General features: G+C 44.6%; 1 protein-coding gene across 1 annotated transcript in view; it reads left to right on the top strand.

Annotated features, from left to right (window-relative positions):
- IFT74 (intraflagellar transport 74) overlaps positions 1 to 26,336 on the top strand; it is a 188,517-nt gene that overhangs the window by 11,817 nt on the left and 150,364 nt on the right. Inside the window, exons 4-6 of the mRNA XM_073635941.1 lie at positions 2,227 to 2,275; positions 4,090 to 4,188; positions 15,996 to 16,056. Coding sequence (XP_073492042.1) covers positions 2,227 to 2,275; positions 4,090 to 4,188; positions 15,996 to 16,056 — 209 coding nt within the window. The remainder of the gene's footprint in view (positions 1 to 2,226; positions 2,276 to 4,089; positions 4,189 to 15,995; positions 16,057 to 26,336) is intronic.

Below are 26,336 nucleotides of genomic sequence, written 5' to 3'. Positions count from 1 at the left end.
AGGTTGGGTATGGCTGGGGGCTGCTGCTGGCGGTCTCCCAGGTTGGGTATGGCTGGGGGCTGCTGCTGGCGGTCCCCCAGGTTGGGTATGGCTGGGGGCTGCTGCTGGCGGTCCCCCAGGTTGGGTATGGCTGGGAGCTGCTGCTGGCGGTCCCCCAGGTTGGGTATGGCTGGGGGCTGCTGCTGGCGGTCCCCCAGGTTGGGTATGGCTGGGAGCTGCTGCTGGCGGTCCCCCAGGTTGGGTATGGCTGGGGGCTGCTGCTGGCGGTCCCCCAGGTTGGGTATGGCTGGGGGGGCTGCTGCTGGCGGTCCCCCAGGTTGGGTATGGCTGGGGGCTGCTGCTGGCGGTCCCCCAGGTTGGGTATGGCTGGGGGCTGCTGCTGGCGGTCCCCCAGGTTGGGTATGGCTGGGGGCTGCTGCTGGCTGTCCCCCCAGGTTGGGTATGGCTGGCAGCTGCTGCTGGCTCTCCCCCAGGATGAGTATGGCTAGATGCTGCTGCTGGCTGTCCCCCAGGGCAGGTATGGCTGGGGGCTGCTGCTGGCTGTCCCCCAGGGCGGGTATGGCTGGCAGCTGCTGCTGGCTCTCCCCCAGGAAGGGTATGGCTGGCAGCTGCTGCTGGCTCTCCCCCAGGATGAGTATGGCTAGATGCTGCTGCAGGCTGTCCCCTAGGGTGTGTATGGCTGGCAGGTACTGCTGGCTGTCCCCCTGAGTGGGTATGGCAAGTGCATACTGCTAGAGGGTACAGCTGACGTGCATCGCTGGTAGCTTCTGTCTCAGGTGGCGTGCATTTGGAATCACTCGATCTTTGACAGGACCTGGCACTATGCCAGAAGCATCGGCTCTGCTCTCTACTGCAGCTGCATGCTTCCCCTAGCGCTGGCTCTGTTCTTCACACTGATGCTTGGGGATGCCAGGTTGGGAACCCACAATCTGGGCTTGGAACAGGAGGCAAGCAGTTGGGGGCAGGCTACATCAGAGGGCGCCGCACAGCCCAGTGGTTGGGCACCCCTGGGATACAGGTTATTGCTGACTGCCTTGTATTAGGTATTGTTTTAGTTCTTAGATATTGATTTTGAAGCGTTTGTGAGCTAGTAAAATTTGATGGAGGTGTCCTCAGTTGTGTTAGGCTTGAAAATTCTTCCTTGCAATGAGGCCGTGCCCACATTGCAAGGTTTAAAGCGATATTAAACACAAATCCAAAATTGTAATATATTGCAGCTTACCAATCATTAAATGTTATAAAATAAAATTAGTTTTATTTTTTTAGGCTTTTTTCCACCTGTCTTTTCACTTGCCGGCAACACACCTCCTGTATTATACAGACACCACTCTAGATGAATGAGCACAGGAGGCACATTTAAAAATGTTAGATGGAATAGCAAATTTAAATAAGCTAACAAACTGAAGCCAAACTTCACTGTAATTACCAAATCAGTTACAGCAAACCATTTTTTTCCCTTTTGCCAAAAAGGATTTACAGTGCATAAATAAAAAAAGCTGATCATTTTAATCACCTGTCAGTGTTAAATGGTTTGTCTCCACCCTGTACCTGCTAGCGAGCCGTTCTGTTGGATCACCAAATTAAAATAGAAGAAAGAAAGTCTAAATAGAAAACTAATGCAGCCACCACATCTAAGAATTGGTAAGCTGCAATATAATAAATGTTTGCTTTTGGGTTTAATACTGCTTAAGCTGCTTGTTTAGGTCAGGGGGCATATAGAATATTTACTTATGATCCACTGCTCTGCTAGACCGGTCATTGTAGCATCTTCTCCCCTATGCTCCAGCAGTCTATGGTCCTCTTACGTTATCAAGACTGATGCAAAGTCTATATCTCTGCATTGGACATGATGATGCAAAGGGAAATTCCACTGGAGAAGAAAAAATGAGTGGTTAACCCTTGCAGGGCAGGAGTAGTTTTCCCCAAAAAAACCAAAGGGCTTTTTAGGGAATGCTTTATTATACAGTATACAGTATTCTGTATTTGCGTATTTTCATGTTTTTTGTAGTGGCAATGACTTCCATGACCATAGCTAAGGGAACCTGCAAAGGTTGCAAACCTCAAATTATCCTCCTAATTTTTCTGTCTTTTGTTTTGTTAATTTTTATTTTTACCGTTTCTGTGCTCTCTGCAGTACAAAATGTTTTGTGTCAGACTGTATGTAAGTAACAATAATATGAGCCTATAGATATCAGTGCTGATAATAAGGTTTATTCCACTTTTCAGGTCCTCAGAGACAGATTCTGGACAAATCCTACTTTCTTGGTCTGCTTCGGTATGTTGATAAACTTTTACAATGTGTAGTGCCTATTCAGGACCCCCTATATGTTTGTACATTTGGCAGCTATACAGTTCAGCCAACTGATTCAAACTTTTTCAAAGAACGTTTTGTTATATCACTGCCACATATCATTAGTAACAACTTCTCAATCAGCAGTTCTAGTGTCACCTTCCAGTTAGAAGTTCAGTAAAGCTCACTTTCTGAATCTGACATTTGCTTTTGTTTAAGTGTTATGATTCCTGTCCTGACATTTGAAACATGATTTGTAATTCCCTGCAAGAATTGTATTACCCTTGAAATGTAAATCGGATTACATGGCATTGTAGGGCTGAAAATGCTGCAGGGCTCACCATGGTGGTAACAAGACTTTGATAGGCCTGTTCTACCACGTGAGCATTGATGGTGAAATTGGAAGCCACATATGAGTATAGAGGGAGACATGCCTGCCAGCTAATGGCTCTCTAGGGTAAGATCAGTTTGGTAGGTCAGGAAACTTGCAGAGCTGATCTTGCAAGTTTAATCCGTGCTCTTTAGAACTTTGTGTATTTGGTATATATATACATGATCCAACCACCCTAAAGATAACAGCTCCTGAATGCTGCAGAGTGCTCCATATACATGCAAATTTGCCTCCAATGTCTATGTGAAGCTTGCATAGAGGAAGATTTCATGTATGTATGCGCATTTGATAATGGGGGAATTTACCTCCTCATTATGACATTCTGTCTTTATATATAGATATATATTTTCTTCTTTCTTCTTTGCTTCCTAAAAGTCCTCAAGCATATATGTAAAGCTAGGTTTTTTTTGTGTATAACAATACTCATTTAGTCAGTGGAGGCTCGTCTATAAGGGGCGCGGGGGCACCGCCCCCCCTATCCATTCATCCAGCCCCCTAATCTACATGCGGGGAGCCTGACGCATGGATTCCAATTGGGTTTTTAATTTTTTTTAAGCATGTGATTAGAGCCTGAGGCTCTAATTGGCTTCAAAAAAGGGTGGGCTTGGGACGCAGAGAACTACCCCCTGAGGCCACCCAGTTGTGTGACAATAGTGAATAAATATTGCCGCCGCCGTGTGGGGTGGTTGAGGTAGTTTGTTGTGGTGGTTTTGTATTTTTTGGCAAAAACGTGGTATGGGCAGATTTCTGCCAGTCACAGGCTGTGTCATGCCCCTCCAGTGTGTGTTTTAGAATAAGAGGGAGGTGAACCCTCCATCAATCTACATATAATATCCCACTCGCATTGTGTTTAGCTGGTTAGTGGGCATGGAGGAGGAGGGAGGGAGTAGGCTGTCCTTTACCACTGTGTTATACACTCACACATGTGACTCTATAGTCACATGGTCTGCTCAGATGTGATAGGGAGGAAATGCTCAGCGTAGAAACTCACTGAAAACTGAGCATGTGCAGAGTTGCCACCACAGCTGCCAAATCCCTAGCTGCATTGGGGACATGAACAGAAGGTGGAGATAGAGAGCAGCAGGATCAACCAGGTTTTTTGTAGAATACAAATCCCATAGTGTCTGAATGAGTATCAACAGCATATACTTTAATACACCATTTATTAAATTTTTTTTATGATGTGAGTTTAGTGACACTTTAACATTCTCGCAGTAAGGGGCATTTTACATTTGGACCTAAAAAGTTGTACTGCAGTCACAAAGGGGTTATGTATGAAACAAGACCAAGTAGATCTTGATATATATGGCATTTTATACAACAATGATGCTGCTGAAAATTGGGATCCATTTCTATTGATTCTGTCTTATTCTCTGTAACCCCTCTAAACATCATTGTCAACCTTTAGGAGTAAATTGAACGAGCTTACAACCGAAATGGCAAAGCTGAAGAAAGAAATTGATACGTATAATCAAGAGAATTCAGTATTTTTGTCATATGAGAAAAAGTAAGTTATTGTTTAAGATCATTTGTTGTATAGTGTGATAGCTTCAATTCCTGCATAAGAATATGGTTTTAAAGTGATTCTAAAGGTAAAAATTAAAAAAAATAACAAACATGTTATACTTACCTGCTCTGTGCAATAGTTTTGCACAAAGCAGCCCTGATCCTCTTCTTCCCGCGTCCCCTGCCAATGTGTCAGGGCCTGGACATGAACCTGGGACCCCTGCTTTGTCTTGAATCTTGAACCCTTTGCTCCTCCCATGGACTTCCTTATTTAAGCCATGCCTCTGCACTCCCTGTTTTGCCAGATTATTGTGCTCCCTCCAGCCAATATTTCACTTTTGTCTCCCCTTCTGCCGTCCATATCTTTGCTACCACTCGTTACCAACTTTTGGCTTGTTCCTCGACTACGCTTCTGCTTAATCCCAACCTGCAACTATTCAGTACCAACCTTTTGGCTTGTTCCTCAACTAAGCTTCTGCTTGATCCTTACCTGCTATATCTGTTACTGGACTCCAGCTTGCTCACCTCCTAGCGTGGAAATCCTGAGGACCAGGACCTAACACACAGCAAAGTGTGCAACACCGCAAATCTCCACCACCAAGAGCTCTGGTGAATACTGGTTAGTATTCAGACCCCATACCTCAGGTGAACCAGTGTCATCAGCCAGGGTGACCTGCGTGTATATCTGTCCCACTTGTCGGTGGGTGCTGCTCCACTGCTATAGCTACTGGCCTCCGAGCCTGATTCCAGACTGTGACACGGTGCTCCTGGGTCCTCCTCCCTGTGAGTGCCCCCATAGCAAGTAAGACAAAAACAATTCCATAGCTCAACTCACCAACCAGTCTGCTAACCAACCAAATTGGCCTGTCTAACCATCTGTTAAAAGCAGGGGTTTAGTTAGCACACATTTGCAAATGCATGTGAAAGCTGCAAGCCCTCGTCACGGCACCCTGTGTTGCTTGCAGTCCTAACACTACAAAATTTATAAGTGTCTCCACAGTGGAAGCGCATGCATGGAATGGATAGATGTGTGTGTGGGACAGGTGAGCCTGGAGGCTGCCCAATCCCCCTTAAAGGAACAGGAGCACACTGGACACCCAGCAAGAGCACAGTGGCAGCGAAGGTGTCCAGTGTGTCCCCGACCCATATATACAAACAGTAACAAAAAACTGGCCACTGCCCAGACACATAACTGGCCTTCACAGCAAGGAGCACATGGAGGGCCATATACATGTAAGACAAAAACAATTCCATAGCTCAACTCACTAACCAGTCTGCTAACCAACCAAATTGGGCTGTCTAACCGTCTGTTAAAAGCAGAGGTTTAGTTAGCACACATTTGCAAATGCATGCAAAAGCTGCAAGGCCTCGTCACGCACCCTGTGTTGCTTGCAGTCCTAACACTACAAAATTTATAAGTGTCTCCACAGTGGAAGCACATGCCCCCATAGCAAGCCGCTTGCTATGAGAGAAGTCGTGTGGCCTTGGTCTCACCCCTGTTCCCTCCTCACTGGCTTTGATTGACAGCAGCATGAGCCAATAGCTCCGTTGCTGCCTCTCTGCCCAATGAAGAGAGAGAGCTGGAAGAGACGCTACTCTTGTGCACATCGCCGGATCAAGATCAGGCTCAGGTAAGTATTTAGGGGGGCTGGGGAAGGGGGATGCTGCCTGCAGAAGGTTCTTATCCTTAATGCAAATAATGCATTTGGGTAAAAAACCTTGTACCTTTTTAGAACCACTTTAAGAAATTCTTCATACAGTGCAAGTCTCCCTGGACCTGTGTCTTAATATTCCGGTTTACCAAATATGTAGCTATTATTGTTGGATGTCTTACAGTACTGTAACAATATTAGTAGTTTGTGCTAAAAACTGGCATTACATGTATTGTTTCCTTGTCAAATTTGTTTATTGATTTTGCACAAATAAGATGTTAACAGGCAACAACCAACAAATATATTGGTGTAGAAGTGGTTGGAAAAGCATCCCGTTACAATGACTTAGAAAGTGCTAGTGAGAATTGGTACAACAGTATAATACACCAGGAGTCCAGGATATAATCAGTTGGATCCTGTAGAGATATAAATCAAAAGGTAAAAAAGGGGGATGCTTATGAATCAAAAAATATATAAAAAAGTGTAGCGCTATATTACACATCCATGAACGTGTGTATCACATTACATAAGTGCTTATATAAAGTGAATGTATATAACCAAAAAATATGGATAATATCAGATAATTATACAATTAAGCAGTGTTGACCACCGAGAAAAATTATATAAAGCAGTGAAAAATACCTTATTAGCAAATATACCAGTGACTAGTAATAAAGTGCTCGTGCTGGTTTTCTAAACTAAACACAAAAACTATAAACCATAACAGTCCATTTTAAAATTGTGAAAAAAAATTTTCCTTATGGTGGAGAGAACATCACAAGAAAAGTCTGTGGGGGTAATAAATGGCCAGAAATGGAAAAAAACTCCCAAATGCACAGATGAATGATTTCACCAGATCTAGCGGATACGTGGAAAATAAGAAGACCACAAACGTGCAGAGGTTTTACATCAGTGCCGGGGCCATCACCAGGAGTAGAGGAGGCTTACCAGAGCAATATGACCTGAAATGGCGTACGCCAGACAAGTCGGAAAGGCTTAATATCACACAGTTGTGAAAGGGTACGTCTGATCAGATGTCATCAGCATGAAATGGAGACAAAGGAAACAGCACGACTTCCTCACTCATGGACAATCCAGTATAAGCCAAACGTGTTGAGCAAAGAAAACTCACATAGCGTGATAACGTTTCAAAACACTAATTTATTAAAATATTAAAAAACAAACTCACATTTTGAAGATCAAGAATAAGCTCAAATATCATATAGCGGCGATCGTGAGGGGTCCACCCGACATGTTTCAGCTAAGGAGCCGTCATCTGGGGTATGGACCACCCTCACCTCACCGCTCTATAAAGAAGAAATGACCCCCACTGGGAGTGTCTCCATACCGGAAGTGCAAAGAATGAGAATCACTTCCGGTTTTGAGGGTCATATGGTAAATGGTTTAATAACTATAATATGACCATTTATAAGGCAAGGATCTAAATACCACATATAACAGAAATAAAGCTGTACCCTTAGAAACAGGGAGTATTATAAACTAGATAAGCTATGTTCTGGATCGGTCCGTCTAACAGGAAACGGCCAGAGCACAAACCAAGCCTCACTTTCAATAGTAAGGAGGCACTTCCTGTAAGGGCACTGAGATGAGCCAGAAGGCTCTTCCTGTGTGGGCACAACGGTATACGTCATGTCCGGAAGTCATGCTCTCCAGCTTGCTACCCAAGCCTCACTTCCATATCAACGGCGTTTCCTCATCTCATAAAGAGGGGAAAGCGCTGCTGCGCTCCACAGGGTGGAACCGAGCCTCAGTCTGGGGCAGGCTACAACCAGCTGAGTGTCAGCAAAGAAGGACTATAGTTAATAGATTAAAAAAGAACACTTTTGATGATTATAGGAAGTATAAAAAATATTAAAAAATAATAGAAACGGTACAAAAGGCTAATGCCCGAAATACCATGGCTTTTAAAAGGGTAAGGTGATACAGAGGTATCTTTTAAACATCAATTGATGTTAATATTAAACTAATAAATCGAAATACTGGAATGACACTTCCAATGGGGGGCATCAAATACATGTCCAAAAATATATACCACACATTGAGATAGGGAAAGGTAACCCTTAACTCCATATAATATATCAAATCGGCCAAAAATGAATTAAGATAGTAAAGATATATCAGTGCTGTATAATAATTAAATTATAAAGGGGAGATCATAATTAAACTTAAGCTTGATTGATAAAAGAGTTAATGTCCCACTCCACGTTAATACCCTGCGGAAAGTGGGACCTCAACTCATATATCCAATATGTCTCTAAACGCGAGACACCCCTAAGAGTCGACCCACCCCGCCAAGGGGACATATACCTATCAATGATGAGGAACTGGGTCCCCGCAGGGTTCCGATCATGTACTTCCCTATAGTGCCTAGGGACAGTGTATTTAATGCTGCCCGCTTTGATGAGATTTATATGTTCCGAGACACGTATAGTGAAAGATCTAATGGTCCGGCCAACATATTGCTTGCCACAGGGGCAAGTCAGGAGGTAAACTATTCCAGTGGTGGCACGCGTACAGAATTGTTTAATCTTGTATGTACGGCCGGTTATAGTAGACGAAAAACTATGACTGGCCTTTCTGCCACAGGTGTTAAACTGGCAGACCAAACATTTTTTACAAGGATAAAATCCAATCAAATCATGAAAAAAGGTTGGTCTCACTGGTGGATTAATAACATTAGGTGCCTGTCTATTACGAAGAGAAGGGACACCCCTGAAAACCACCTTAGGGGTTCTGGACAACAAAGGTCCCAGAATTTTGTCTGTTTTTAGAACATCCCAGTAGTTTTCAAAGATTTTCTTAACATGTTTGTGCTGCATGGAAAAAGACGTCAGAAAAGACCATTTAAATTCGTCATTTGATTGTCGAGGTCTGTCCTCCCAATAATATCTGACGATCCATTGCACAAGCATTTTCAACCTCTTTGTCAAGGTCCACTGAGTCATAGCCCTTCTCCAAAAACCTATCTTTCAGTGTTACGGCCTGAACCCTGAAAGTGTCAAGGTCAGTACAGTTCCTACGTAATCGTAAAAACTGACTCTTAGGTACCGATCGAATCCAGGAACTGTGATGGCAACTATCGGTCGATATGTACCCGTTCCTGTCGGTGGATTTAAAGCAGGTGCTGAATGTAAATGTATGTTCACTTCTTTTAATATCAAGATCTAGAAAGTGAATGGAGGTGGTACTAGTTTCGAAAGATAAGGCAATGCCCCTATCGTTGTTATTCAAGGTTGTAAAGAAATCGACCAAACCATCATGGCTACCTGTCCACAGGAGGAGGATGTCGTCTATGTACCGGGCCCACAACAGAAGGTGTGGGTTCTCCATGGCATAGACGACATCCTCCTCCCACTTGGCCATGAACAGGTTGGCCAGGCTGGGAGCAAATTTTGCTCCCATAGCCACCCCTTTATGTTGGCGATAGAATCTACCATCGAACCAGAAATAATTGTGTTGCATTGCGAACTCAATTAAATCAATGATAAAGTCTATCTGGGGTGAAGCAAGGGAGGCGTCCCTATTTAGAAAATGATGAACCGCATCCACACCATTACAGTGTGGAATGCAGGTATAAAGGGACGCGACGTCCGCAGTGGCCATGATGAGGTCACCAGAGTGGGAAACATTCGATAACAATTTGAGCAGCACTAAACACACTGACCCTAGGCACTATAGGGAAGTACATGATCGGAACCCTGCGAGGACCCAGTTCCTCATCATTGATAGGTACATGCCCCATTGGCGGGGTGGGTCGACTCTTAGGGGTGTCTCGCGTTTAGAGACATATTGGATATGATGAGTTGAGGTTCCACTTTCCGCAGGGTATTAACGTGGAGTGGGACATTAACTCTTTTGTCAATCAAGCTTAAGTTTAATTATGATCTCCCCTTTATAATTTAATTATTATACAGCATTGATATATCTTTACTATCTTAATTCATTTTTGGCCGATTTGATATATTATATGGAGTTAAGGGTTACCTTTCCCTATCTTAATGTGTGGTATATATTTTTGGACATGTATGTATTTGATGCCCCCCATTGGCAGTGTCATTCCAGTATTTCGATTTATTAATTTAATATTAACATCAATTGATGTTTAAAAGATACCTCTGTATCACCTTACCCTTTTAAAAGCCATGGTATTTCGGACATTAGCCTTTTGTACCGTTTCTATTATTTTTTTTATATTTTTTTATATTTTTTATACTTCCTATAATCATCAAAAGTGTCCTTTTTTTAATCTATTTAGCTATAGTCCTTCTTTGCTGACACTCAACTGGTTGTAGCCTGCCTTAGACTGAGGCTTGGTTCCACCCTGTGGAGCGCAGCAGCACTTTCCCCTCTTTATGAGATGAGGAAACGCCGTTGATATGGAAGTGAGGCTTGGGTAGCAAGCTGGAGAGCATCGACGCCGCCGCGATGTGTGATGTGACGTCACGACGGCTTATGGACATGACGTATACCGTTGTGCCCACACAGGAAGCGCCTTTTGGCTCATCTCAGTGCCCTTACAGGAAGTGCCTCCTTACTATTGAAAGTGAGGCTTGGTTTGTGCTCTGGCCGTTTCCTGTTAGACGGACCGATCCAGAACATAGCTTATCTAGTTTATCTAGTTTATAATACTCCCTGTTTCTAAGTGTACAGCTTTATTTCTTTATTATATGTGGTATTTAGATCCTTGCCTTATAAATGGTCATATTATAGTTATTAAACCATTTACCATATGACCCTCAAAACTGGAAGTGATTCTCATTCTTTGCACTTCCGGTATGGAGACACTCCCAGTGGGGGTAATTTCTTCTTTATAGAGCGGTGAGGTGAGGGTGGTCCATACCCCAGATGACGACTCCTTAGCTGAAACATGTCGGGTGGACCCCTCACGATCGCCGCTATATGATATTTGAGCTTATTCTTGATCTTCAAAATGTGAGTTTGTTTTTTAATATTTTAATAAATTAGTGTTTTGAAACGTTATCACGCTATGTGAGTTTTCTTTGCTTAACACGTTTGGCTTATACTGGATTGTCCATGGGTGAGGAAGTCGTGCTGTTTCCTTTGTCTCCATTTCATGCTGATGACATCTGACCAGACGTACCCCTTCACAACTGCGTGATATTAAGCCTTTCCGACTTGTCTGGCGTACGCTATTTCAGGTCATATTGCTCTGGTAAGCCTCCTCTACTCCTGGTGATGGCCCCGGCAATGATGTAAAACCTCTGCACGTTTGTGGTCTTCTTATTTTCCACGTATCCGCTAGATCTGGTGAAATCATTCATCTGTGCATTTGGGAGTTTTTTTCCATCTCTGGCCATTTATTACCCCCACAGACTTTTCTTGTGATGTTCTCTCCACCATAAGGAAATTTTTTTTCACAATTTTAAAATGGACTGTTATGTTTTATAATTTTTGTGTTTAGTTTATAGAACCAGCACGAGCACTTTATTACTAGTCACTGGTATACCGTATTTATCGGCGTATAACACGCACAGGCGTATAACACGCACATTCATTTTAAGAGGGAAGTTTCAGGAAAAAAACTAAAATTTTAAATAAGGAACTTTGGAGCAAAATAAGGGTCAGTGCCCATCTGCAGCCTCATCAATCCACATCAATACAGCCTCACGATTGCCTTCAATGCAGCAGCATCACCATTGCCAACAGTGCAGCCTGATTGACGTCCACCTGCAGCCTAGAGGGGACAGGGAGGGGGCGGGACGAGTGCTGACAGATTACATACAGTGAGAATGTCCTATGATAGACAGAACAGTGGTCCAATGGCGGCCCAGGAGACAGGACTTCCTATTACAGAGGCTGCCAAGTAAACAGGAGATTCTCGCTGTATGTAATCTGACAGCGCTCGTCCGGCCCCCCTCCTTGTCCCCTCCGAGGCATCTAAAATTGAAGTATTGGCGTATAACACGCACACGCTATTTGCACCCGATTTTCATGGTAAAAAAGTGAGTGTTATATGCCAATAAATACAGTATTTGCTAATAAGGTATTTTTCACTGCTTTATATAATTTTTCTCGGTGGTCAACACTGCTTAATTGTATTATTATCTGATATTATCCATATTTTTTGGTTATATACATTCACTTTATATAAGCACTAATGTAATGTGATACACACGTTCATGGATGTGTAATATAGCGCTACACTTTTATATTTCTTTTGATGTTATCTTTTGCCTAAGTCTATAGGTGTGTTGGCTGCTATCCTACCTTCTCTTTTTGGTTTAAACGCAGCGCTGTACATCATTTTTATGGATGCTTATGAATGCAAGTCCGCTTTCTAATAGCTAAAAGTCTTGCAATCCAGTCATAAGCCAGTGAAACTGATGCAGGTAATTGCGTATAGAGAGAACAAAAACCAGTGTAAATTAAAAATGGTCTAAAGTGTCAATTTGAATAGTTATATAGTCCAGTTTCTCATGTACATAGGGCGTCAAGAAAAAGTGTCTGTAAAAACCCGCTTTTAGTATCGCTTTGCATTGGCGTTAAGCAGTGTTTCTCTGCCCTCTTCTATTTTACTCTCCTAAATCCAGTTACTACAGCTTAAAAACGCTTGCCGTGGCTTAACGCTGTATACAGCGTTAACACGTGTTTAGCAGCGTCAAGCGTTTTTTACAGCTGTAACGCTGCTGTTCCAGAACGCACTGGACCTGGGTTTTTTTGCAGCTTGAAAACACATATGCCACTTACAGCTCCTAAGCCTATGTGTGCATGGAAACATAGAATAACACGGAGAGGCTTTTTTAAACTGTAAAAAAGACTGCATGTGCATGAGGCCTTAACCAAGAGCTTGACGCCTGTAAAAGCTCCTAAAAAAAAAAAAAAAAAAAAAAAAAAAAAAAAGCTTTTAGACACTTTAACAAGAGTCACGCTTTTTTTTCTGCAAAAAACGCTGCTGTCTTCTAGGAGAGTTAAATACATGTCCTGGGTTCATGGGGCCTAAATTTCAAGCTGGCTCCCACAGCATCTTATACTTTCTATCCCAACATTCCTTCACCTAAGAGATGAAGCCCAGTGGGAACCGAGTCTGTGGTTCCTTGGGGGGCCAATTGCCAAGCACTAGCACTGCCATGAGTCACTATACCAGGGGTCTCCAAACTTTCTGAACAAAGGGCCAATTTACTGTCCTTCGGACATTGTGAGTAGCAAATGGTGTCAGCGGGAGGAATAGGGCATTGCAGTTGGTGTCAGTGGGAGGAATAGTGCCCATCATTGGTGCCAGTGGGAAGAATAGTGCCCCATTGTTGGTGTCAATGAGATTAAAGAATGCCCCATCATTGGTATCAGTGGGAGGAATAGTGCCCCATCATTGGTGGTGTCAGGGGGAAGGAATAGTGCCCCACACCATTGTGACAACACTGATGAAATTACACTTTACTACAATATAAAATAGTGAGTGCACAGCTTGTATAACAGTGTAAATTTGCTGTCCCCTCAAAATAACTCAACACACAGCCATTAATGTCTAAACCGCTAGCAACAAAAGTGAGTACACCCCTAAGTGAAAATGTCCAAATTGTGCACAGTTATGCCCCGTACACACGGTCAGATTTTCCGATGGAAAATGTGTGATAGGACCCTGTTGTCGGAAATTCCGACCGTGTGTAGGCTCCATCACACATTTTCCATCGGATTTTCCGACACACAAAGTTTGAGAGCAGGATATAAAATTTTCCGACAACAAAATCCGTTGTTCGGAAATTCCGATCGTGTGTACACAAATCCGACGGACAAAGTGCCATGCATGCTCAGAATAAATAAAGAGATGAAAGCTATTGGCCACTGCCCCGTTTATAGTCCCGACGTACGTGTTTTACGTCACCGCGTTCAGAACAATCGGATTTTCCGACAACTTTGTGTGACCATGTGTATGCAAGACAAGTTTGAGCCAACATCCGTCGGAAAAAATCCTAGGATTTTGTTGTCGGAATGTCCGAACAAAGTCCGACCGTGTGTACGGGGATAAGCCATTTTCCCTCCCCGTTGTCAAGTGACTTGTTAGTGTTACAAGGTCTCAGGTGTGAATGGGGAGCAGGTGTGTTAAATTTGGTCTCGCTTTCTCATACTGGTCACTGGAAGGTTAACATGGCACCTTATGGCAAAGAACTCTCTGAGGATCTAAAAAAAAGTTGCTCTACATAAAGATGGCCTAGGCTATGAGAAGATTGCCAAGACCCTGAAACTGAGCTGCAGCACGGTGGTCAAGACCATATAGCGGTTTAACAGGACAGGTTCCACTCAGAACAGGCCTCGCCATGGTTGACCAAAGAAGTTGAGTGCACATGCACAGCGTCATATCCAGAGGTTGTCTGTGGGAAATAGATGTATGAGTGCTGCCAACATTGCTGCAGCGGTTGAAGGGGTGGGGGGTCAGCCTGTCAGTGCTCAGACAATACACTGCACAATGTATCAAATTGATCTGCATGGCTATTGTTCCAAAAGGAGGCCTCTTCTAAAGATGATGCACAAGAAAGCCCGCAAACAGTTTGCTGAAGACAAGCAGACTAAGGACATGGAATATTGGAACCTTGTCCTGTGGTCTGATGAGACCAAGATAAACTTATTTGGTTTAGATGGTGTCAAGCGTGTGTGGTGGCAACCAGGTGAGGAGTACAAAGACAAGTGTGTCTTGCCTACAGTCAAGCATGGTGGTGGGAGTGTCATGGTCTGGGGCAGCATAAGTGCTGCCGGCACTGGGGAGCTACAGTTCATTGAGGGAACCATGAATGCCAACATGTACTGTGACATACTGAAGCAGAGCATGATCCCCTCCCTTCAGAGACTGGGCCGCAGGGCAGTATTCCAACATAATGACCCCAAACACACCTCCAAGACTACCACTGCCTTGCTAAAGAAGCTGAGGGTAAAGGTGATGGACTGGCCGAGCATGTCTCCAGAACTAAACCCTATTGAGCATCTGTGGGGCATCCTCATACAGAAGGTGGAGGTGCGCAAGGTCTCTAACATCCACCAGCTCCGTGATGTCATCATGGAGGAGTGGAAGAGGACTCCGGTGGCAACCTGTGAAGCTCTGGTGAACTCCATGCCCAAGGGGGTTAAAGTGGTTGTAAATCCTTTACAACCACTTTTGCCTACAGGTAAGCCTGTAATAAGGCTTACCTTTAGGTCCTGTGAATTTCTCCTAAACAGTTTAGGAGATATTCAGTGTATACTCATGTGCCGGCGGCTCGTACGTGGCGTTTGTTCAGCTACTGTAGCGTTACTTTCAGCTCCCGCGCACATGTGCGGGAGTGATGTCATCGCAGCTCCAGCAAATCACAGCGCCAGAGCCTGCGAATCTGGAAGTAACATTCCAGAGACATGTCGCCCATCACAGCGGTGTATGGAGATCCCGGCAACAGCTTCGTTCTAAGGTAAGGATTTCATAATGAGCTAGTATGCAATGCATACTAGCTCATTATGCCTTTTGTCTTTCAGGTTTTATTTTTATTTTTTTCTAGGGTTTTACAACCACTTTAAGGCAGTGCTGGAAAATAATGGTGGACACACAAAATATTGACACTTTGGGCCCAATTTGGACATTTTTACTTAGGGGTGTACTCGCTTTTGTTGCCAGTGGTTTAGACATTAATAGCTGTGTTATTCTGAGGGGACAGCCAATGTACACTGTTATACAAGCTGTGCACTCACTACTTTACATTGTAGCAAAGTGTCCTTTCTTCAGTGTTGTCACAAGAAAAGATATAATAAAATATTTACAATGTGAGGGGTGTACTCACTTTTTGTGAGATACTGTATGTGCTGGTATGTGGCATTTCAGTTACCTGTTACTATTTCTTTACATGGGCAAAATATACTTTCACTTTAAAAATTACATCTCTTCTGCGTTTTGTAATCAGCCTGACAAAGAAGGCATTGTTCCTTGAAAGTCTACAGTCATTTACATTACCATTATAGTTATCCTCCTTTGCTTTTGTTGTTTTGCCCAAAAGTGCTCATACTTTTATGGATAATATAGTGCAACGCTTCATATATTTTATCTTGCTAGCTGTTGTCCTCGTTTCACATAAGTTCAAGCCGTTTGCTTTACTTGGCTGCTGTATATTTAAACTTGTCTTTGTAAATGTCTGATTGTAAATATTTGTTCTGTCCTTAGAGCCGAAGAGCTTGCTCATGAAATTAAGGAACAACAGGGACAGCTTGCAGACTACAACATGGTATATTTTGAGAAATTAAAAGTTTGTAACTGTGAAACAAATATATGAACATGCCAATTAGACAAAGTACCGTATTTATCTGCGTATAACACGCACCCTGATTTAAGAGGGACTTTTCATTAAAAGTAACTTTGCACAGCACATGGACCCCCTGCACAGCACACAGCATCCCTACACAGCATCCCTGCACAGCACACAGCATCCCTGCACAGTACAAGCCTCCTGGGACAGCGCTGCCATCATACCTTTAGGGGTTGAGAAGCTCCTCCTGTGTCACGCTAATTGTGGATGGGGGCTTCTGTGTGCCTCAATTAACGCTGGTCTCTCGTGGAGCCAGTCATGTGACTCTCCTCTTCTGTTTCATTGATGGTCACATGACCGCTCTCCGCCTCCAATCAAAAGCTACAATCGAGGAGGCGGAGCGGGAGGAGAGCGGTCATGTGACCATCAATGAGCAGAGGAGAGTCACATGACCGCGTCCACGAGAAAGCTCAATTGAGGCATACAGAAGCCGCCTCCTCCAATCAAAATCTACAATCGAGGAGGAGGTGGAGCGGGAGGAGGAGAGTGGCCAAAACGAGTGGCGTTGCTTAGGCTCTTGTTTACAGGTACAGGCATTGGGGGTGACGTGGTGGGGGGCGGTGTGTGGGAGGGGGCTGGCAGTGTTATTTATTGAACCAGGGCCAGGAAGGGCGGGGCGGCCAGCCCGACACCCTCCCAATGAGGCAGACCGCCCGATCCCCGCCCCCCCATTGGGAAAAAAAAAAAATATCGGCGTATTACACGCAGGCACGATTTACCCTCTGTTTTTAGGGGAAAAAAGTGCGTGTTATACGCCGATAAATACGGGGTATTTGCAAAGAAATCCTCCAGATCCAGTTGATAAAAGATAGCATTAGTGGCAGATGCAAAGAGGTGGCATAGTCGTCTGCCGCACATATTTTATCCTATGATTTAAAAGATAAGTTCTTTTAGTATATTTTTCTAAAAAAAACAAAAAAAATGCACATTTTTTTACAAACAAAAAAATTTTCATTTATTTGTTTTTTGGAGCCTGTAAAGGATTTCACCAGCGATCAGTAGATCACCGCAGGTCACCTGCAGATCTGTCAGTGTATCTGTGTGTGGACATCCAATACGGGCAAGCAAATACAATCTGACAGGAAGAATCGATGAACTACCACAGCAACGTGTTACAGATTCTATCTCATATTCCCATCGCACACGTTCCTGGATAAGCTCTCAAAGTTTGCGTGCTGCAGCAACAACCAGCTAGATACTGGTTCAAGTCACAAAGTAGATATTTGCCACCACACCATGGATCGACACAAAGTAGCGCCCAAACGGATTATTTATTGCATGATCACAACACAAGGACAGTGCAAACGTTTTGGAGTCACGCAGGACCCTTTCATCAGGCATGTGATAAACGTGGGGTAACAGTGAAAAGCATTTAAATAACCATTAACCAATCAGAAAAGAGCAAAAAAACAAAGCTCCACCCACCCCTTAACAGGTATGACGTCACAAGTCCCGCCAATGGCTTAGGAAGATGAGCACAATAACACAGATTTAAGAAAAACATATGAGAAAAGGGGGTTGCCAAATAACATACTATTACTGACCTGTGTGTTGTCAAGATGGACATGATGATAATGTGGATCCTTAGTGACTGTGAGAACGGACCTATTGCTAGAGAGCATCTGTATACAGCACACGATCTGGATATAGATCAGTGCCAGTGCGGGGATCAATAGTTGCAGGTCGGCTTGGATCACAAAAGCGATCACCGGCCGCTCATGCGTCAGTGGTAACTGAGCAACGGGGGACGCCGCAGTGCTGGGGCCACCGATGTCATGGAAATGTGTGATGTCAGCGGACCCTGCCCATCTGTATACAGCGCACGATCTAGACACAGATCAGCGCCAGTGCAGGGATCAATAGTTGCAGGTCGGCTTGGATCACAACAATGATCGCCGGCTGCGCATGCGCCAGTGGTAACTAAGCAACGAGGGACGCTGCAGAGCTGGGGCCGCCGATGTCATGGAAACGTGTGACGTTGGCAGACCCTGCCCATCTATGCAGGTTGCGTCTGATCAAGAACAAGGGGAATGGAGAAGAAAAGTGAACGTGAAGAGCGTGAGTGAGTAGAAAGAAACACGGCCGCCGAAGCATTGTGATCATGCAATAAATAATCAGTTTGGACCCTACTTTTTGTCGATCCATGGTGTGCTGGCAAATATCTACTTCATGTTACAGGTTCCACCCTAAAAAAAAAAGGTGAAATTATCCTTTAAGACTTTGTTTTCAGAGTAAAAAATATATATTTTTTTTAAATAGTATTTTAGTAGAACAGACCTTGAAATTTTATGGAACATATTTTACCTAGTAAAATGTGCATTTTCTTACACATGCTCCCTATCAGAGTGAATGTGTTATCCATTTTGGGTTTCTAAATGAAAGGTGACATCTCCAAATATGGGCTCAAGAGCTGCTCTTTCTGGTGTGAATCTGATATACACAGATGACTTTGAACTGGAGAAATGGGAGAAAGAAGTAGCTGAAACTTCTTGCAAATACTGAAAATATCCTACATATACTATATGTTCTGCTGTACACCACATTTAGGAATCCCACAAACGAAAAATATCAACATTTGGTTTTAAAGGGAATCAGTCTGCATTGAAATATGCAAGCAACCATTGCCCAGTCTGTTTTTTTTTTTTTTTTTTTTTTTTTTAACAATGTTCAAGTTTTTGTTCCATCCTCTGTCTCCAACAGTTAGTTGGTCACTAACCTAGAACTCTTTTTGGAGTTATGACTTTACTGGCTTTCTGTCTCAGTTCAGTGATTTACTATGTAGTGTTACTAGGTGATTTAGGTGATGGCTCATAAGTTACAGGTGTTAAAACAAGTCGCCAGTGAAGACTTCTACATTTCTGACATTGCAGATTCCCTTTGAAATAATTGGATTTTTCCTACATCTTACCTGTAAAATCCTTTTCTTGGAGTACATCACAGGACACAGAGCTGGTTATATTCATAACTACTTGGGTTATAGGCAACCTATAGGTGAATGGACACTGGTAGATCAATCAAACAGGAAGTCCTCCCCTATATAATCCCCTCCTAAACAGGAAGTACTTCAGTTTTGTAGCAAGCAATAAATTCCCATAATGAGGGGAGGGACCTCTGTGTCCTGTGATGTACTCCAAGAAAAGGATTTTACAGGTAAGATGTAGGAAAAAATCCAATTTTCTTTATCGTACATCACAGGACACAGAGCTGGTTATATTCATAACTGTTTGGTATGTCCTAAAGCAATGCCCTTGAGGGGAGGGAGACACCATCCCAGAAAACTGCCACCAGAGAAGGAACTATCTTGCTGTTTGTAATATACTGAGGCCAAAGGCAGTATCTCCCACAGTTTTGACATTCACCTGGTAAAGACCAAGTAGTGGTCTTGCAAACCTGAGCCACTGATGCCTGATGGTGGATAGCCCAAGATGCGTCCACACATCTGGTAGAGAAGCTCTCCCCAGAAAAGGTTGGATTTTGCTCTTTCCAACCTTAGGCTATAAATGATAAACTGGCAGATCCAATGACAAATAGTTGACCTGGATGCCGTCTGTCCTTTCTGGACTCTTCTGGCAGCACAACCAGGATTCCTGACATGCGCTAACAACTCAAGTAAATCCTGAGCGCCTGAACTAGCTCCAGAGTATGTAGCGATCTTTCTCCTGCCGAATGTGGATTAGAAGAAAAATAAAGGCAAGAAGCTGTCCTGATTCAAGTGAAAACTAGAAACCACTCTAGGCAATAAAGATGGATGAGAATGCAATATCATCTTATGATGCAAGACCAAGAACGGCTCCTAATAAGAAAGAGTCGCCAGCTCTGACACTCCGCTTGCTGAAGTGATAGGAACCAGAGAAGCCACCTTCCAAGTCAAAGAACTAACAGAGTTTCTTAAATTGGTTCAAAAGGTGGCCTCTCCAAGGACAGTAAAGAACAAATTCAAGTCCCAGGGACACAAGGGTGGCCTGACAGCTGGGACTGTTCAGGTTACACCCTGTATGAAGTATGAATCAAGAAGTGAGAAACAACAGCCTCTGGAAAAAAATGGATAGGGACGAATCTGACCCTTAATGGTACTTAAGGCCAATCTCACTTCCCTTTCTGATTGGAGAAAGAAAAAAAGCTCCCACTCACATATTTCTGCAGGTGCCACTTCCTGGCTTCACCCCAGGCATAAAATATCTCCAAGTCCTATAATTGAAGCTTCCTGAAGGTGGCTTCCAGGCGCTCAAAAGTGTGGAGATAACAGGACCCAAGACCATTAGGTCTGGCTGGACTGCAAGTGTCCAAGGAGCGCCTCCGCAAGATTATCTAGGTTAGTGTACCAAGCCCTTCTGGGCTAATTCGGTTAACACTATTGTAACGAGCCCCTGCTCGCTCGATTCCACTCTCCTGACACTCCTCTGCAGCTATAGAATCAGATTGCAGATCGCAACATCTGATGGTTCGGTCATCCAATGCTCTGGGATTCGAACTACAGCTATGTGCCGATCGAATCCAGTTGTGATAGCTCAGAACAAACACCAGGCAGGCTGTATGTAAGTTCAAACAGGAATCTCACTTTTATTGGAAGCACACAACACAATTTTATACACAGCAGTTTGAACACCCCGCCCCCAGCAACCACTTTCCTATTGGTCAATTGTAAAGTAAACTTTAGTCTTCAATTAGGTCCTCTTGGCCATGCAAATGAGGACTTGAAACAGGGTCAGCAGGGATTGGTCGGATAGCTTGAATAGAAGGACTGATGTGTAATGACACAGAGAAGCCCCAGGGGGTAATTAAAGTACATAAACAAACAGTCAAACACAGAACAATGCCTTCCTTCCAGACCATGGAGCCATCTGGAGGAGGTTAGCCTTAAAACAGGGCAGAATACCCCCCCCCCCCCCCCCCACTGTGTAATAGAATCAAAGGAGAAATACTTCAGCATTCCAAGCTTCATGACAATACTCCCCCCTGGAAAACAGTCCAACAGCCACAGTGGAACCCCGAACTGGTCAACCCGAGGATGTTGGAAAAGTAGTCTTAAGGTTCCAACAGTATGAATCGGTCACTCTTTGTAATATGGCAAATACAGGGTTCCCAGAGTCTGTGTCTCTTTGGGGGATATGGACCTGAATCCAAAGTAACACCACCTCAAGGGTCCTCAGGCATACAGCTCACAAAGAGCACCGTTCCCCCAAATGCCAGGGCCCACGATCAGTCGGCAAGAGGCTAGCATTCAGTCCCCTCCAAAAGCCTCTGTCCCGGCTAGGTCTGTCACATTTCTCCCTTGTCGACAGATGAATAACACAGGAGGAGTCCCCAGACGGATTTACTCCGAAGTTAGTTACCACAGGAACTCCCTCTTCTGTTAGTTGAGGGCAGAGGCCAGCAGCGCTCTGCCCTCTTGCCAGCACTTCTGCTGGGGACTCCACATCCTCCACTCTGGCTAACCGTTGGGGCAGTAGGCTGGCTTCCTCCACTCCCAAACTGTGTAACTGCCATTGGGGAGGTGAGCCGGCTGCTTCCTTTTTCATTCCCTCATCTGGATGTTGGGACGATATGTCTGTGGTACTGTCTCCCAGGTGCACGGATCTTTGCTGAGGAGGAAAGACTGCTTCCTCCACCCTGACCAACTGTTGGGGAGGGACGAAGAACACCTCCTCTCCCTTCTCCCCCTCTATCCTGATCTGCTGCTGGGAAGTGACCACCTCCTTCTCACCCTGAGCCTCCGGAACTGCCAGAGATGTGGGGCAGAGGTCTTGGAACCTCTGTCCAGTGACCAGCGCTTCAGCTGGGGAAGTTCCTTGTCACTCCACAGATACTGCTGTTGGTGCTGGGCAGAGCACAGTGAAGTTTGGCCCTAAAAACAGCTCTTCTTCTGCTGGAGGCTCACCAGGTTGTTCTTCCTCAGCAGAAAAGTCTATCAAATCCCCTGTCTCTGCAACTGGTGTCTGGGGAATAAAGGTTCACCATCTCCTGTCCGTGGAACCCAGAAGATGCTATCAGTGCTGGGCAGAGGTTAGCAGAGCTCTGCCCTGTTGTCAGCACTTTAGCTTTGGGGATAGCGATCTCCAGATTTTCCACTGCCGATTCTCTGGCATTCTGCTGGACAGGTACATTCCTCCATTCAAGATCATCCAGTGCAGAAACAGGTTCATCAAGGTCAGTCAGCACTTGCTCCATCCGCCATAAGACCTCTGCGTCCATAGCTGCGGGGGCAGGTTGGCAAAGCACACTGTTACTCATTGTCGACTCTTCAGCTAGGATTTCAGAGTTGTCAACTGGTATTTCCTGATAGTCCCAGGCAAAGGGAGCCCCACCCTGCTGCTGAGCAGAGTCTAGCAGCTGTCTGTAGGCGATCTCTAGCTCCCATTCCTGAACGGCCAGAAACTACAAATCTTCCTGTGCCCAGTGCACTTCCGAGACATTCAGTCTTTGCTCTCTGTGCTCCATTATTTCCTCCAAACGCCACTCCTGATCACTCCCAAAGTCAGGGTCCCTGGACAGCCTCCAGTACAACAATCCCAGGCTATCGTAGTCAAAGCCTTCCGTGGGGCTGTCATCCGCTGTCCACGGGCACACTTGGGCTACATACAACTGGAGGGCTCTGTAGCTCTCATCCAACCGCATTTCTGCCCGGATCAGCCTGCTTAACTCAGCTGTCCACTCCTGGTTCGGTTGTTCCCCCAATAACAGCATTCGCACTTCATACTGCGACCAGTACCTTACATGGATGGAGGGGAGGACTTTTCCCTGGTTTTGCTGCTCACAGGCTAGCGCTTCCTTCCAGAGTTCGCAGCGGATAGAATCAAACCATCCCAGCAGTACCTGCTCTGATACTGGTCCTCTGTGCTGTATCTGCATCTCTCGCAACCTCCTTCTGAATTCCTCTTCAATGGTGGCTGGTATCTGTACCTCTCCTCTCCTGCTATCTGGACCTTGGATCCAGGTGATGGTTTGGATGTGTTCACGACAAGGAAGCACAATCCCACCGGTCCCTCCCGGCTCTCAAGTAAGTCTTTCAGCGTGGCTCTCCTGCAGGCTGGTTTGGAGTGTCCCAGTAACTGGAGAGCAAATCCCACGGCTGCCAACCAATGTAACGAGCCCCTGCTCGCTCGATTCCACTCTTCTGACACTCCTCTGCAGCTATAGAATCAGATTGCAGATCGCAACATCTGATGGTTCGGTCATCCAATGCTCCGGGATTCGAACTACAGCTATGTGCCGATCGAATCCAGTTGTGATAGCTCAGAACAAACACCAGGCAGGCTGTATGTAAGTTCAAACAGGAATCTCACTTTTATTGGATGCACACAACACAATTTTATACACAGCAGTTTGAACACCCCACCCCCAACAACCACTTTCCTATTGGTCAATTGTAAAGTACACTTTAGTCTTCAATTAGGTCCTCTTGGCCATGCAAATGAGGACTTGAAACAAGGTCAGCAGGAATTGGTCCGATAGCTTGAATAGGAGGACTGATATGTGTAATGACACAGAGAAGCCCCAGGGGGTAATTAAAGTACATAAACAAACAGTCAAACACAGAACAATGCCTTCCTTCCAGACCATGGAGCCGTCTGGAGGAGGTTAGCCTTAAAACAGGGCAGAAGACCCCCCCCACTGTGTAATAGAATCAAAGGAGAAATACTTCAGCATTCCAAGCTTCATGACTATTATCAGTGTTACCACCTCCCGGATTCTTTGCAAAAGATGCTGCAGTAGTTGAAACAGAAGGAAGGCGTCCATTAGGGAGAACTGGTAACTAAGGTGTTACCAGTGCATCTACCCCTATTGCGAGTGGGACTCTCTTCCCGGACGCAACCTGGTCCTGGCATTAGTCGCTGATGACTGGAAAACCCCCCCTTCCATTTTTCTGTACCTAGGATATGTACTGGCGAGAGAGACTGCACCTGTTGCTGTGCTCCAGACAGAATGTGGTTCACCTTCCTGAGCCGCACGACTCCTGGTGCCGCCCTGGTGGTTGATATGTACCACTGTAAAGGCATTGTCGGATTGATCCTAGAACTGGTTCATCCAATAATCCAGAGCAATGTGTACTGGCCAAAAGTTTCAAGATATTGATGGGCAGTATTTTCTCCTGTGGAGACCAAGTCCACTGAACTGTAGCCACCTTCAAACACACTGGAGAGGTTGGCATCAGTGGTTATTATCTTCCAAACTCCTGAAAGGAAGAATTTCTCCTTCTCCAGATTCCGAACCATAAACCACCAATTTGAGCTCTTCACCTCCGGCAATCCAATGCATGCATCTTAATGTTCCAGGCAGAGATTCATCCTCTACAAAGGACCTAGAGTAGGACTGGACGTAGGGAACAAGCTTCGACTTCGATACATTTCTGCAGGAGGAAGTGTATCTAAGGAAAATCTGGGACCGACTGCTTCCTGAGCAAAGATTGAGGTATACTGAGATTGAAACCCCCCCCCCGCGTCTTCAGCAAGCCAAGCAACGGGCTAGGTGCTTTTGTGAACCCTAGGGAAGCCCGAAGAGCAGAGTCGCAAATGAAAAAAGACAACCTGGCACTGCAATTGCTGAAACCTTTTAATGACCCTGGAAAAAAGCGGCACATGAAGATTTGCGTCATTGATGACTATGGACTCCGAAATCTACCTCTTGCAGAGAGGTCATCATTGAACAGACAGAGTCTTAAACAGAAGGATGTCCAGCGGGTTGAGATCTTAAGATAGACCTCATGTCCCCATTTGGTTTTGTAACCACTACCGGCCGAGTATTTTACAATAATGAGCCCATAACTTCTGCCCCAAGAATTAATGCAAAGCATAAGACTGGCAACTCTGTGGCAGACCCAGAAGGTCCCAAGAGGTGTACTTATCCTATCAGGCTTCTGTCGGATAAAGGCGGAGCAAACCACCTCAGAGACTGCCCTAAAATCCTCTGGCCTGAGATACTCTCAAAACACAGCAGCCTCAGATGCCTCCCTCACTTAGGAGGGAAAAAGCTTACCGCACCTGGTATTTCCAGGCATCCCATCCAAATAATAACCAGGCTTATTCCTGTTTGGGCTCCGATCAACGACGATCAGGGTGATGGGGCCGCAATCCATCTGGCAAAAAAAGAATGTGTCAGGAAACACTGCAATGCAAAACACCACAGTGGCTCAGATGCACCTGACACCACTGGTCCATCAGGAGATGTGGATACCGTCAGATCATTGAATCTGAGAGTGGTGGGGACCTGCCTCCCACGGCTGCCTCTCCCTGCTGGAGTAATTTAGCTGGTATAACAGGTTAATAATGTAGCAACTATATTAGCCAAAACCTCATATGCAGTCCCCCAAAGATGCAGGTGCAGGCCTAAAACAACGTTGATCTATCCCCATGCAATCCTGTAGTTATGTAAGTACATAGGTACCCAGGTATGCCATTATGTAGGTGTCTAAGTTCATGCATGTATGTGCGCAGTTCAAGGCAAATAAGCACATATGTATGCCTTACAAATGAAAATATGCCAGCATTTATGCAATATGCATTTATGCAAGTATGCAAACATGTGTTGCAAACGTGTCGATGCAAACATGTATCTATGCAACATGCGTTTACACAAACGTGTCTATGCAATACATGTGTCTATGCAACATGTGTCTATGCAAGCATGGGTTTATGCAACATATGTTTGTGCAAACATGTATTTATGCAACATGTGTCTATGCAAATGTGTCTATGCAACATTTGTTTATGCAACATTTGTTTATGCAACATGTATCTATGCAAATATGTGTTTACGCAAACCTGTTTACGCAAACGTGTTTAAACAAGCATGCGTTTATGCCAGCTAGCAAGAATGCATTTATGCGACAAGTTTGCATGCATGTATACTATGCTGCACCTACCCAACTGCACTTGGCCCCATACTAGTTTTGCAGGATTAGCATGCACCCTCTATGCTGCTTCAGAGCAACCTAAAAGTAAGCTCCTGCAGACTAAATTCTGGAGACACAACTCCTTAAAGTGCACTGATACCCGTACAGGGGTGTTTCGACCGACAGTTGTACAAGCCCCCCCAGATCAGCAGTAAGTATACAAGTATACCTTTGCACAAGTATATACAGTTCTGCTCATAAGTTTACATACCTTGGCAGAATTTATGATTTCTTGGCCATTTTTCAGAGAATACGAATGATAAAACAAAAACATTTCTTTCACTCATGGTTAGTGTTTTGGCTAAAGCCT

The sequence above is a fragment of the Aquarana catesbeiana genome, linkage group LG01, assembly GCF_042186555.1.
Source record: "Aquarana catesbeiana isolate 2022-GZ linkage group LG01, ASM4218655v1, whole genome shotgun sequence".
Classification (NCBI taxonomy): domain Eukaryota; kingdom Metazoa; phylum Chordata; class Amphibia; order Anura; family Ranidae; genus Aquarana; species Aquarana catesbeiana.
The sequence above is the reverse complement of the archived record's forward strand: the minus strand, read 5'-3'. Positions and strand labels throughout refer to the sequence as shown.